Genomic DNA, 15,190 nt, shown 5'->3' on the forward strand with positions numbered 1-15,190 from the left:
TTAGAGTGATTTTGAGGACTCAACAGTTACCAATAATTATTTGCCACAATAAATGGGCAAAAATTGCAGAAAGCAAAAAAGGTAATTTTAAAGAATTGTTTTTCAATAACTTCATTTTGATTAATTTTTGTGTCACCGTGTGACATTCGTGAGTGATGTCACCACAAAGCCTCATTATAAAGTCAATATATGTGACCAACAGGCTAATGGAAAATACTTTTTATAGGTCTTTACCCTTGACCGAGCCTAGGACTTGGAACACAGCTTGTATTGCTCAGTACAGTGAGTGATGTCAAACACACTCTCTATATGTGGGCTCTGAAAAGCTAATGGCTGTCATCAAACATGATCAACAGGAAATCAAGAGGCTTTGGCAAGATCAAACACATTCTGTAAGGTAAATTAATAAACATTATAAGAATCATGGACCTGACTGAAAACACAATGGTAAGTCCACCTGAATAAAAAAACAATAATAAAAAAAAGCAGTTAAAACACATCTAACACATGAGAATGTTTTAGGATTTATTATTTAAAATAAGTACAAAAGTGAGCATTTTAAAACATGGAAGTGAGCTCTAACTGTACCGTGGACATGCAACAAGAAAAATTAAGTTAATTCAAAAACAGGAGATGGCCAACCAAAATAACGAGGCTTGACCACAACAAAATTTGCAGAACAACAAAATCAGCTTGTTTAGAAAAGCCTAATGAGTTCAGTGATGAAGAATGGGAGAATATGCATCAACAGGACAAACATGGACGTGCGGGCAGCAGTAGATTCCCACCTCTACATACATACTTGCTCTGACTTTCGATACCTTAATATTTATTTTCTCAAGTCAGTGGAAATGAACAAGTAAATAAAAAAAAGAAACAAATATATGTTGCCAAATATAAGTAAACCGATTTAAATTAGGCACTGCTAGACACAGATGATTCTACAATTTACAGTAGAATATTAAGCAACTAGAAGAAAGCAAAGATATGATAGAAAATAAAAAGAGCAGAAAACTCCATGTCTAATATAAAGTAATGAAAGTTTAGACTGTGTACAGAGACTAGTGTTCCTTTGTGTAAAATGTTTAAGGCACGCCAAACGGCTTTAAAAATTGAGTGTGTTATAGCTAACTGGCAGTTTTATTTAAAACACACTACATTTAACACAAACCTCTCAGTACGATATCACGTTCGATAAGTGTTATTTTATTTTTTTTAAAGCATGGCAGCTGGGATTCATCTAGTCTGCTTAAAGTATGCACATACAAGCCGGTAAAATTATTATCTATTCGTATGGTCATAGGAAATATATATACTTAAAATTCACAATGTCACTGTCCAAAGAGAAACCAACTCCAAAATGGCTACTTTACAAGGGAAGTAAAAATACACACTCATTGTGAAGGACAGCTGCTGTGTTCAAATGATGTTGTAAACAAATACAGACCAAAATGGAGAAACATTTTAGTTTTCCCCTTGGACAGCGTCAATGAAAAAATATAGGTTTCAAACCAACGAGAAAAATTGTATTTAAAAGGCAAATTCCACCAATTTCTTTTAAAATTTCTGCACAATTCAGTCATATAAATGTAAAGAAAGTTGTAAAGACGGATATCACATACAGTAATGCAGAAAAAAGTACCGATTTGGATTTCTTTATAGAAGTTGCAATAGAATTTTTTTACTATTCAAAGAAAATATAACCCTTTATTCGCAATCCAAACCCAACATTGAACCTCTATGTCCTCTGAGTTTTTATACAAAATACAATAATTGATAAAATAAAAATAAGCAAAATACGTTTCTGGGTACAATTTGACATCCTACAGTTTTGAAATACATTTCAGATTAAAAGAAATAGGAAATTGGGACATACTTGGTTTTGAGGTAGTGTTGTGGAATTTGGACTGATCCAAGCATATTTTAATACACCAGTTATCAGCTATTTTAAGCTCAAACCAGGTCTGAGCATTTGCTTTTTTTAATCATTCTAGCAGAGCGCCCTCTGCTGTCCTCAAGGTATATATGTGTATATATATATATAAACATTACTGATGAATTATTAGGGCGATCATTAAGCCTGTAATGTATTATGAGATATTAATTACACTATTAAATTGTTACTTATAAGAAGGTTAACTTGACTATATAATTTAGCCCAAAGAGACACATTATATTTTACAGATATATGAATTATCAGCACATCTTATCTTTGAATCTGTGTCTGTATTTTTTACACATACACAAATACAAAGATATCACTGTAACTGGCCAAATGTCATTATTAAGATATGGCCAAAAAAGTGAAATGGGACACCCCTGCTAGAAACTCACACAACAAAATGTTCAGGCCTCAGGCAACATATTCATAACCACTTTGTGTAATAATGTTCAGTGAGGTAGCTCTTACAGTAGCATTAAACTAAAAAAAAAACATTTGTCTGGTCTTTGTCTGTAAACAATTAATTTTCCTATCAATACCGTATAAAAATCACCCTGATTAAATGTAAGAGTTTAATTATGCAGAAATTCTGAAATATTGGTGGAGTTCCCCTTTAAACAAGCAGCCCAGGTCAAAGGAAGACTGGATTTCAACAAATCTGAGCAAATGCACCACATTACAAAAATTATCTCATTTCAAATAAAGAGGGGCCACTACCCTCTACTGGTGACAACTGCACATTACAGACCAACAGCTGCATAGTCCAATAACATGCATTAAAATATGACTGATTGTCTCTAGGTGTAAGAGCATGATGAAATGATAAGTAATATAAAAAGTAAATAAGTTCTTGGGTAGAGCTTACCTTATACAATCTTGCATGTATCTTTCTACCCTGTATGTATGTCAAAAATAGGTTTTAGGCCCAAAACTATACCTCAGAACTAAGTACTCTCTCTTCAACCCACTGTACCCAGATTATGACTGATTTAGGCACTTTTATTGGAATGGGTATCAGCTATTTTAAGCCCAAGCCATGTTTGATCCATTGCTGTTATGGGCTACTCTTTATTACTTGATCTTTAGTTGTTAACACATCTTTTTCTATACTGCTCTTCGAGTTATTCGCTCATATATATATATATAGAATGCATTACTTCAGCACCTGATTGTATTTCACTACAGGAACATAAACTAACACAAACACAAGAATATCTGATAATATGTCTGTTTACTCTTAATCATACTGTAAATTCTTTCAAGATGTGACTATAAACTGGAACTAAATGATTTATTTGAGTACACAGTGGCCCTCAGATAGTTTCTGATAGCCACCATCTGTCTAAAAGACACTACTGTCACATAACAGAGATTCAATCCAGTGAGGTGGCTGGTACAGCATGAGCTGCTAAGAAAATGAACAAAGTGAGGCAGTGTGGCAAAAACTGTGCCCAAAGCAATACACTAATATGTATACCACTTCTTCTGAAAGAACTATGAGAACAATCATAAACCATGGTGTATTACTTACAATATATAAAAATGACCCATGCACACTACAGCTGACTGATATTAACATGATACAAGAAGCCCAGCATGTGTAGAATATCAGCATGCCGAGTAAAACAGGGGGATCAGTCAGTCAGACAGATCAGTCATCACCTGCAGGGTCAGACTGGGAGGGTGAAGTGACTGAATGACTGAATGTCAGACAGACAAAACAAACTTTACAATTAATATTTCTATTAAATATATTAACCGTAACAGATCAGCATCGAAAAAGAACCCACAGTTATATAGAGTATACAGAGGGAGTGACTACAGAGACTAAGAGAAATCTTGTGAAGGAGTGCATACAATCGGTACATCAGACAGTACGATGGACAGACACACAGACAATCTTTTTTTCTCAGTCGTCTCCAGGCTTCATCTTCATTTGAGCCTGCATCTGAGCAATCATCTGCTGCATGCGTCTCAGCTGTGGAGAGAATATAAAATTAAAATGTAAATACTTGTTGCACTTTATTATTATTATAATACTTAAGCATTTAAGTGATTTTATTCATTTTATTATATTTGATGATTATTTTACTTTTACTGTTATTTTTGTCACATTGAGAAAAAGAAAGAGAAAGAATAAGAGAATAGAGTACATATAAAAGAAGGGATAAAGAGAAATAAGAGAGAGCAGGAGGAGAGAGTAAGAGAGAAAGAGAGAGAGAAGGACAAAGAGAAAGGTGGGAAAGTGTTAGAGATTAAAGAGAAGGTGAAATAGACAGGAGATAGAGAGAGAATGAAGAGAGACAGACAGGAGATAATAGACAAAGAGACAAACGTTTGGAAAAAGAATAAAAGAAGGAGAAAAATGAGTATGAAACAGAGAGAAAGATAGACAAAGAAGAGGAAAACAAGGTGAAGAAGGCTAAAAGGCAGGTAGGGAAGAAAGACACAAAAAAGAAGAATGAGAAATAGAAAAAAATGGAAAGAGAGAAAATATATCAAATTTATTTAAACTGCTTAATTTTGTTTATTATGATCAAATTATGATCAAAAACAGTAATTGCAGGGTCTGTTTTTTAAGTTAGTCTATTTTGTTTGTCTCATCTCATCTCTTTTTTTTAATCATCCAAATATTCACTAGATTAAACTGGTTTATAATTACACAGACAGTGACACAGTGACAGTCCTACAGTGCAACACACTGAAATTAGTGCCATGTTTGAGTGTCTCAGGTGTTCACAAGTAAACAGACAGATGAGTCAGGAAAACTCCTATAATGACCGCTACCTTAACACTACAAATAACACACTAAAGCTGGACTGTCTGGATTGTGGTCACTTCCATAAACACCCAACAGCTTACCCAGACCTAGTAGCTTATTATCTTCTCCAAACATAATATGAGGCCTGGTGCACAGAGGATAATCTACTATAGCATTACAAGCGGTTTTCCCATCCTGAAAAAATGGGCAACACTATATATAATTACAGACAGTTCTCTGCATATGCTGTTAGTATAGTTTTACCTTGTTTTTTAAGAGTCAGAACCGCCAGGTCCACCATAGGGCAGGTATTATTTGAGTGGAGTGATTGTGTGTTAGTGTGTTGGTATATGTGGATCAGACTGTTCACTCCTACTTCTCTGATCCACCATGTAGATAGAAACACATATACAGAAGCTGTTGCTGCATTTCATCTGTTGTTCATCCTCTAGTCCTATTTCAGTGGTTACACACTTGGACATTGTTGGATGGATATTTCTGGTTGGTGGACTATTCTCTATTGTCCAGCGATGACACTTAGGTGCTCAAAAACTCCAGCAGCACTGCTGTATCTAGTTCACTCATACAGCACAACATACATTAACACACCACCACCATTGCCAGTGTCACTGCAGTGCTAGAATGACCCCTCACCCAAACAATACCTGCTCTGTGGTGGTCCTGTGAGTCAGAGTGAAAGGAGGAGGATAATAATAAGAGCTACAAAGTGCTCCTGTATGGTCAATGAAGCTGATAAAAAGGACAATAAATGTATATGGTAGTGTTAATGGTAATGTCTGTATATACAGGTGTGGGGGTGCATGTGAGATTCTTTGACCTACAAGTCATGACCCACAAATACCTGTCATTAGCATACAGTGCAGGTGAGGACTGACATGCATTTTTTTTTTACACAACGCATAGAAAACACAAGAAGAACGTCACGTGGTGAATACAGTCCTGAATACACATCCTAGATTATTATCCATAATGTCCAATCACACAGTAAACCACTAAAGCTGTCAGTTTCACTATACAAAAGTATATAGGGAATAAAGCATTCCCACCATTAGAATGGGTAGGGCACCTATTCTCTATCTGACAGGAAGCTGATGTCATGTCCTGTACAGACAGGTTTGCTCACTGTTATGATTGTTTGGCGGATCCCTGTCTGCCTCAGCTATATGTCCCAGAGAGCCAAAGAACAACACAAAGATCACGTGCAGAGGATGCAGAGTCGTTAATTCACACAATAACCCTCCAGCTGCACCACCAAAACCCATTCATGACATGTGGAGTGGTGTGAGAGAAGGAGAAAACAGCAATAAAAGAGGAATGACGTCCTTTTTGACAAAAAAGGTGAGAAAACAAATTAGTCGGGAATGTGTGTGGATGGATGTCTTACCTCGGCCTCTTTCTCCAAGAGGATCTGATCCTTGTCAAGCACCTCCTCTTCAACTGTTCTGCTAGACAAAAACAAGCACTTTTAGCCTCCATTCTCTCTATAAAACTATGTAACTCACAGCTTCTGTGATAATTTGTTTACTAATGTTTATGTGATTTAATTGTGGAAAATGTCAAGCTTAAAGCAGAGGGAAGTTTTTTGAAGATTATAAAATTGCATCTATTAGGAAGTGCAATATTACCCAACATTTTTTGGTGAGAACAAAATCTGCCCTCAATATGACCCAACTATATATAATCTGCTTTGTGCTAATATTGCATAGCTAATTACAACACATGGGTCTGTCCATTAAGTGGATGTTATGTTCTCACGCGGGTTGTTGTGTCACATTTAGGTGCTCAGATTTTACTTTGTGTAATATGAACCAAACCAGGGGCTCTGAGTGGTCCAGCTGGCTAAGCGCTGCCACTATGATCAGGAGATCACTGTTTCGAATCCTGTTTATGTAACTTGCCACTGGCTAATACCACTCTCTGGGTGGGTAGATGGCGCTCTCTCCCCACATCACTCCAAAGGGTGATATCCAGAGCACAAGGTGTCTGTGAGCTGATGTATCAGAACCGAGTCGCTGGGCTTTCCCCCGAGTGCGCTGTGATGCTACTTAGCAACGCTGCATCAACAGCAGTTCAAAAAGAGGGCGGTGGCTGACTTCACATTTATCGGAGGAGGCATGTGCTAGTCTTCACCCTCCTGGTGTAAGGGGTATCACTAGTAATAGGAGTCCTAATGAGTGGGTTGGTTTATTGGCCGAGTAAATTGGGGAGAAAAAAACTAAATTAATTATTAAAAATAAATTATATATATATATATATATATATATATATATATATATATATATATATATATATATATATATATACACACAAGTGAGAAATGTTAGATACTTCATAGATTTTTTTAAGTGCTGCAGGTTGTGAATGATGTCCATTAATGTTTAATATTCCTAGATCAGATTTTATTCTTACCTGCCAGCTCTCTTCAGTCTCTCTGAACGGAAGTTTTCATAGTGTAGGTCCTGAGTCACCTCCTGTAGGTCTTGCATGTGGGTCCTATAAACACACAACAAACTTTCAACACTTATTTAAAGTAGCATTATGTGAAAATTAGCATTTCTTGCTCCTGGGCTCCCTCCCCCTACATTTATGATGTGGAATTCACAGTTTTAACCACCATATTTAGTGATATTCCCGGATCTTACATGAATATGTCTTATTATGACTTAATATGACAGCACTGCACTGTTCTCACAAGGGTTGTCCAGTCTGCTTCACCAGAGTAGCCACGACATTTAAGCTACTCTCCATACCATTCCCTTTAGGATGAGTTAGGGATATGGGGATAAGGTAGGGTGCAGGTTGTCTAACCATCCAGACCTTCTTAAAGTCTTTAATTGCTAAATACAATCAAATCCTTACTGGAATAGCCCAAAAATTAAAGTAAGAGTAACTGCAAAAAAAAGCCTCTTTTTTAATACCACTGATTTCAGAAAACACATAGAATCAGTGGATAAATTCCATAAATATTGAAACAGCATTCATTCAGAGTCTCTAAACATCATTTACAATGCAATCTGTGCAACTATGTCCAGCAGAGGGCACCACATCACCAGTTCACAAATCACACAGTTGACAGATGGACAGATCACAAGAAGTGAGGTTTGGACAGAAAAACAGAGCTTGATTACTCACACCAGCATGGTGCGCAGTTTCAGGAAGTCATTGTGTTCAGGATTCTCCACCTCCACAACACCCCAGGGGTACAGTCTTCCCCGAATCTTCTTCCCCTTCACCTCGATCAGCTGGTTAGAACCAATGACTGCAAATGGAATACTGGCCTGGAGAAGATAGATCTTATCAGCATTCATACAGTTTAAATATCTGTAATTAAAACTGTGGAGTGGAATAATGGACGTTGATTAGGCATTAAGCTCTGACCTTTAGGACGCGAGTCTGCTCTTTGAACTCTTCGTCTTCATCTGAGTCGGCGTCAGGAAGCTGGTAGATGCGGATGCCATGCTCGCTGATCTCATCCAAGATCTGTAAACAAAAACAAACACCAGAGCACAATCTGTTACAGCAAAGCTTACACTTGAACAGAGAACACTAGATATGAATATTATCATAATTTCTAGATTTATTTATTTAGTTCTGGTTGCACACTGCAGCTTAGTGAGGATGTTAAATAACCAGAAGCTATGTTCTACTTTCATTGCATATGTGGGCTATGTCTTCCTATATTTAATAGGGTACCACACATATAAGTGGTTTATAAATAGTTTATTAAGGAGTTTATTAATGGTTATAAATTAAGTAGTAAATACTTTAGAAACATTAATATGCACTTACGACACATAAAAAGAAAGAACAGCTGTAACAATGTATTTTTTATCCTATCTAATAAAATAATATATAAAGTCAGTTTAGTCATTTAATAAGTTATTATAATTAAATGAATAAAAACAGAAGTAAGTAAAGTATCTAGTAAGATCTGAGGTTTAACAGTAAAATGAATGTGGAATCACTATTTGTTACATGGCAGGCCACTGTTGCCCTTCCTATTTATGTATTGTGACTAGGGTTGCAACGGTATCAGATTTTCACGGTATGATAACCGTCTCAGAAAATACCGCGGTATCACGGTTATCACGGTATCGAAGTTTGTTACATATATTATTAAACTGACCCATAAAGAAATTACAACAAAGGTTTTTTGTTCAATTAACTATTTATTGTAGAAACCTGGAACAATTATAATTTAATGTCTCCTTAAAAAAAAATAAGCTGTACACCATCAGGTGAAGGAAATTAGTTTTTCCACTACTCTTAAGGGCATTAAGAGTGTATATATAAAAATATATATATAAATATATTATATATATATATATATATATATATATATATATATATATATATATATATATATACACACACACACACACACACACACGTTACACACATTACATGTCCTCTAAAAAGTAATGGTCCTGTATTTAAAATATTCAGTACAATTATTTAAGTTTAAATTATTTAATATCTGATAAACTGAGCCTGGGTCAGTGTCTGATCAACAACTGTTGTAAACGTCCGTTTTACTGCCAAGTTGGTATATAAGCAGATACTGCAGAAAGAGGGGTTTTATTTCTGACATGATCCTCACAATAGAGATTTCTATTTTAAGGCTTTCACAGCGAGTCTGGTTTTAACATATGAAAAACAGGCACGTCAGAATTTGAAAATGAACGCATGTAAATGAATGGCGTCTTTTACATCCAATCCGGCCAGGACCTTTACACGGACACGTGAATCCGTCGTAGCACGCACTTCACGCCTGTACCTGCGTGCCCAAATTTCGGATAACTCAGCGCTTTTGCGGGCGCTTACCGCATGGGTTGTGCACGACTACAAAGAGATTTTATTTATGTTCAGATTAAAATTATAAACTAAACACATACTTTGCGCTGCACGGCGGGGTAGTGTTCTCGGAGATGGGAGAACAGGTTTGACGTATGTCCACCTTTAGCTGTGACTTTACGTCCACATTGATTACAAATCAGATAACCATCCTCGGGTGTGTTCGGCGGGTATCCGAAATAGTCCCACACTGCTGATTTTAGTTTAGCTTTTTTTAAGGCGGACGGAGATAATGTTTAGTCTGATGCACTTTCTGCTGTTCTCACCGCTGTGTGCTGAGGAGCTGAAGCGGAGCAGAGTTGCGCATGCGCGGGTGAGTTTCTCCGCTGGCTTGCGTTTTACCGGTAATAAGCAAACACACACGGTATGATAACCGTGCATTTTAATACCATGGTATACCGTGAAACCGGTTACCGCTGCAACCCTAATTGTGACTGCTTAATAATGGTTTAAAACCTAAACAATAACCAAATAATAAATTATATATAGCTATTTATAAATTCTTTAAGTGCTACCTTTAATATTGAAGGGTGTTTGGTGGATGGTGGCATGCTGTCTATAAAGGCGAATTGCATTTTAAAGTGCTTTCCTGTAGAAATCCGTTTTTCCTTAAATGTATTTGTCACACAGCAGAATGAGTGTAACAGATTACTTATGCATTCCTTTTCAGCTTCAGTTTATAAATTAGGGTTAATCTACAGTTACAGTAGACACGCAAGCTGTGATCGTAATCTGTTGCACCCATACTGCTGCATGTTGAACGTGCAAGCGAAGGGGATTCGGATTTTGGCACAAAGCCAATTCAAAACTTTTTCGTCTGTTGTTGTTGAAAGGGTGATAAAAAGTCTGTTTTAACTTCCTGTAACTAGTCCAACAAGTCCAAACCATCCAAAGAAAACATCCAAAAACAAACTATGAACTAGCATATCTAGACTGAGACCACCTTAGTTTTTGGTAGAACCAAATGTGGTCCTTTGGTCTGGATGGTAGTTCGTGGCACCTTTCACACCAGCTATTTTGGTTCAGACCAAACTTGTGTGAAATGTTTGTGTGAGAGAAAGCACACTAACTGAGGGCAGGGTGATAAAACTTGAAGAAAAAAAAAAAAGACAGAGCAACACTTTCAGCAGCATGAGAGTTTGAGAAAAGACATCCAAAATATAACCATGACTGTTCTTATCTGACTATCTGATCTGATCTTCACCACATAACAGAACTCTGAGCAATGTCCTCTGGGCCCTCTTTGATGTCCAACAGAGGAAATAAATCACACAATGAGCACACGTCCGCACCCTCTGGGTTAGGAGGGTAATGTGGCAGAACATGGTTGAGCAGCAATCACTGCTGATTGGGGTCAGATGACCCGAGCAGCACTCCGACAGTTTATATCAACAGACAGAACAAAATGAGCACTTTTTGTGACCCAAGCAAACCACTGAAATTGATCTTGGGTATCATCTTAAGTGCATATACACTGTATATGCTGACATGACAAGTCAGGGGATAGCAGGCTTGGAAACCTGAAGTCTTATCTTGTAAGTTCGAACACTGGCCAGGAACATTAGAGAGGCCCGAAAGTGGGTGCCGAAGTTGTGTGGGCATTTAACGTTCCTCGACCCACAGTGGGTGATAATGACTGTGATCAGCAGCGTACGGCTAGAACATGTACTTTAGTCTCTATAGGATATAGCAAACATTACGGGACACAATACTATTTCATGTCCATGACCTCTGGCACGTTGTGTAAATACACAAATTAAAGTAAATTGTACTGCTCTGTGTTCTACCAGCAGACAGACTGACATGAGCTGCTGAGAACAGAAGCATATTTGTCTGCCGTCTATCTGTAACTCTGGGAATATGTCACGTCAGCCTCCTGCTTTACTGTAAATTAAACCTAAACCTTTCCGAAAGCCCCCTGCAGTTCAGACGCACCTGTGGGGAACAGACATGGAAATTTATTTTTCTAACATCAAAGCTGTTTTCCTAAGAGGCATGTTCACAATGCCGTTTAGGGAACGGCAGCCAAAAACGCGGCTAGCAGCTTTTTCCTGACATTCTGAGCACTTTCATGTAATCTCAGCAGGGACAGTGTTTCAATAGGGCAGAAGCCCCCACTCCCCCTGGCCTTTACAGAACCCCCTCCTGTTATGACTAGGCTTGTTTTTACAGCAGAGCGGCAGTGAGATAGGCCCGGCCAGGGCTGAGTGTGTGCGAGCGTTTCTGTGGGTGTCATTGTTGCGTGGTCCAACTGCAAACAAACAGAACACAGTCATCTGAGAGAGAGAGTGAGAGAGAGAGAGAGAGAGAGAGAGAAAACGTGACTGCTTGCTGCTGTGGACTGTTTGTGCGAGAGAGGGAGATACAGCAAGATATAGTGGAAGGAGAGAGCAAGAAAAAAACAAAAAGGGACAAAAGTACACAAGAGGAGGAGAGACAAAAAGCAGAGACAAAAAAGAGCAAGAAAAAGAATTAGAGAGCAGGCAGGGGAGAGTGCATGAGAGAAAGAGAGAAAGAGAGAGAGAGAGAGATAGAGAGAGAGAGAGAGAGAGAGAGAGAGATACAGCAAGATACAGTGGAAGGAGAGAGCAAGAAAAAAGCAAAAAGGGACAAAAGTACACAAGAGGAGGAGAGACAAAAAGAAGAGAGACAAAAAGAGCAAGAAAAAGAATTAGACAGCAGGCCGGGGAGAGAGCATGAGAGAGAGAGACAAGAAAAAGTGAAAAAGAGAAAGCGAGAGTGCACTAAAGTAAAAGAGCAAAAAAGAGTATGCTACCTGTGGAGAGGAGAAATGGAGAGTGAGCAAGAGTGTGGACGAGAGAGAGCAAGAAAGGAATATGTGAGTGGAGGAAAGAAAGAGAGGAAAGATGGGTTGAGAAAAAAAAAACAAGCAAGAGAAAAGTATATGAAAAAAACAAGTGAAACTGGATGAAGGGGTGTGTATATTTGAGTAAGAGAGTGTGTGAGAGAGAGAGGGAAAGAAGGAGAAAGGGTTAGAAGAATAGGAAAGGAAAAGTGGTCAGAAAAGAAAGGAATTAAGTGAGAGTAACAGAGGTTAAGAAAAAGAAAGAGCACAAGGAGAACAAAGGACAGAAAATGAAGATAGAGTATTAAATAAAGGAGAGGACTGAATGCTCAGTGCTGGGGCGAGACCTGCAGTAGGAAGATCCTGAAGCGTTGGGAAAGCTCTCCCAGCGTGGGGGGACAAAAACAAACATAACGTCTCACAATAGGCGGAAAAAAGAAAAACACAACATGGGAGAAAACATAATGTGCCCCAGTGCCAGCTTGGGACGGAAAGACGTGCGAAGACAAAAGCCTGCTGCTGAATCACACACAACCAGAGAGTAACGAGCCCAGATGGAGACTTCAGTTAAGAATACACTCCACCATAATCTGCTGAGCTGAGCAGGTGGAGCCACTTGATTTTCTGGTGAGAAATCTAAGCTGAAGAGCCAATCTGCAGTTTTTAATCCACAGCATTAAAGCCGTACTAGTTGTATTCAAGTTTGTACTCAAATCTGTGTAGTAAATCGCGTTTAAGTCCTTAGTAAACATTGGATATTAGTAACATTAGATAGTTACAAATGTTTTAAACCATCAACTGCAAAATCAGTACTCAGCTCATTATATAATACACAAAAATTGTAAATCTAAACACACCCAAGGGTAATTTAAAACGGAGCTGGTCACTAAAGCCACTTCAACAGGTGGTCTAAGACATATCTGAGCCACATCATAGCAATGTAAATGCAATACACATTCAACAGCCAAAACTCCTCCCAGTACTATGGAAACACCAGTAATATTCAACACGTAATGTGCAAAATTGCATATTCTGTCCCACCCATTTTAGTCCTGACTTTAGTCTGACTAACTTTTGACTAATGCCAGGTTCATACTACACGACTTTTTGAGTCTTCAGTCATTGTGCATTGTTCAGTACCGCAGAGATAATTTTTTATCGTTTTGAACTCCAGTTATACGCCTTTAAAACATACTCTATCTGAATCTCCAGGATCAGCTCGCCAACCAATCAGCTCACAGTAGCAGTAACGCTAGTGCTTTACAGTGTAAAACCTGTTTTCTTTAGATAAACTGAAATATACTGGCATGCTATCTTTTTCTACTTTTTTTTAATTAAAGAAATATTCAGAACAAGTAGTTCATAATTATTTTTAATTTTAAGTTTTTGCTTTTATCTCCATTCACTCCTATTCAGAGGACTCACTGACTGGCTCCTTCTAGAGTCATTTACTGGTATAACAGGGTGAATGGTTGGGTGGTCAGACTCTCCATAAACAGCTCTGGTGTGGTTCTCTTTCTGTGATCTCATTGGCTGTATGTAGCCACTGCTCCTGACGTCTAGTCGCCGACTGAGCCAGACATTACACGCTGAATATTTGCCAAGCGTCTGCGACTGGTCGTCGATGAGTCAACAATTGGATCGGCGAGTGTCTTTTAGTAGTGCAGAGTGATCCCTGATTTCCCTTCAAGCTAAATATTTGTTGGCAATCAACGAAAAACTGTCGGTGACTGAAAAACTGGTCCAAAATCGTGTAGTGTGAACCTGGTAAACAAGAGTAAGTATATTAAAATTAGGGGTGGGAATCAGAGGACATCTTCAATACGCTATCACAAAATCCCTATTTGCCCACGATAGTGATATCACAATATTCTGGTTCTGTGCTATTCAATATATCACAAGATAATTCTCTACGATACTTTACAGCATCTGTGTTACTGAAGAAGGTCTGAAAAAAATCTGCTTTATAAGTACCGGAAACACCAGGAATAATGGATCCATTGGTGTCATTTTTACTGAATTTCACAATCAACATTTTAAACTGCATGTTACCCTTTTCATTTAATTAGCACCACCACGTGGAGTAATGAAGCAGTCAAATTAAATCAAATTGTTAAATTGGGGGCAAGTCTTAGGAAGGTTATGCGCCTATGTGTCAATAAAAATATCAGCATTTTAGGTTGCATATTTCTACAAAACGATACAAAATGATCGAATCGATGCAGTATATCATAATTTTGATATACTGCCGACCGCTAATTAAAATATTATTGGGATAGAATCCAGATACTAGTAACATGAAGTGACCAGGTGTAATCAAGGTTAATGGTAACAAAACTAGACTCTAGTAATAAACAGGTTGCCATGGAAAAATAATTGCAAAACAATGCAATTTTTTTTTTTTTGCAAAACCAACAGAAGCAACATAAAGGACAATGCAGCAATAATAATAAAAATGGCATAGTTCAAATCTGCCTCCCCAAGCTGTGATTTTACTACAACCCCTGGCAAAAAGTATGGAATCACCAGTCTTGGATGAGCACTCCTTCAGACATTTCATTCTGTAAAACAAACTCTGACATGATACAATAATAAGGTCATTCCAAAGTGCAACTTGTTGGCTTTCAGGAACACTCAAAGAAATGAAGAAAAAACATTGTGGAAGTCAGTGAATGTTACTTTTATTGACCAACCACAGGGAAAAAAATATGGAATCACTCAATTCTGAGGAAAAAAGTATGGAATCACTCAAATTGAAGGTAGAAAATAAGGACACACCCAGTCAATTTCCTTTCCCTAAATGGAC

At 37.8% G+C, this 15,190-nt stretch overlaps 1 protein-coding gene across 1 annotated transcript in view; it reads right to left on the reverse strand.

Annotated features, from left to right (window-relative positions):
• Positions 1–512: 512 nt before the first annotated feature.
• The window catches only part of zgc:63587 (uncharacterized protein LOC393431 homolog), a 43,014-nt gene continuing 28,336 nt past the window's right edge, over positions 513–15,190 (reverse strand). The window contains exons 8-12 of the mRNA XM_007247194.4: positions 8,103–8,204; positions 7,857–8,002; positions 7,134–7,217; positions 6,109–6,169; positions 513–3,920 (exon numbers count right to left, since the gene is read on the reverse strand). Of these exons, the coding sequence (XP_007247256.1) occupies positions 3,852–3,920; positions 6,109–6,169; positions 7,134–7,217; positions 7,857–8,002; positions 8,103–8,204 (462 nt within the window). The 3' untranslated portion in view covers positions 513–3,851. The remainder of the gene's footprint in view (positions 3,921–6,108; positions 6,170–7,133; positions 7,218–7,856; positions 8,003–8,102; positions 8,205–15,190) is intronic.

Source organism: Astyanax mexicanus, chromosome 12 (assembly GCF_023375975.1).
Source record: "Astyanax mexicanus isolate ESR-SI-001 chromosome 12, AstMex3_surface, whole genome shotgun sequence".
NCBI lineage: Eukaryota > Metazoa > Chordata > Actinopteri > Characiformes > Acestrorhamphidae > Astyanax > Astyanax mexicanus.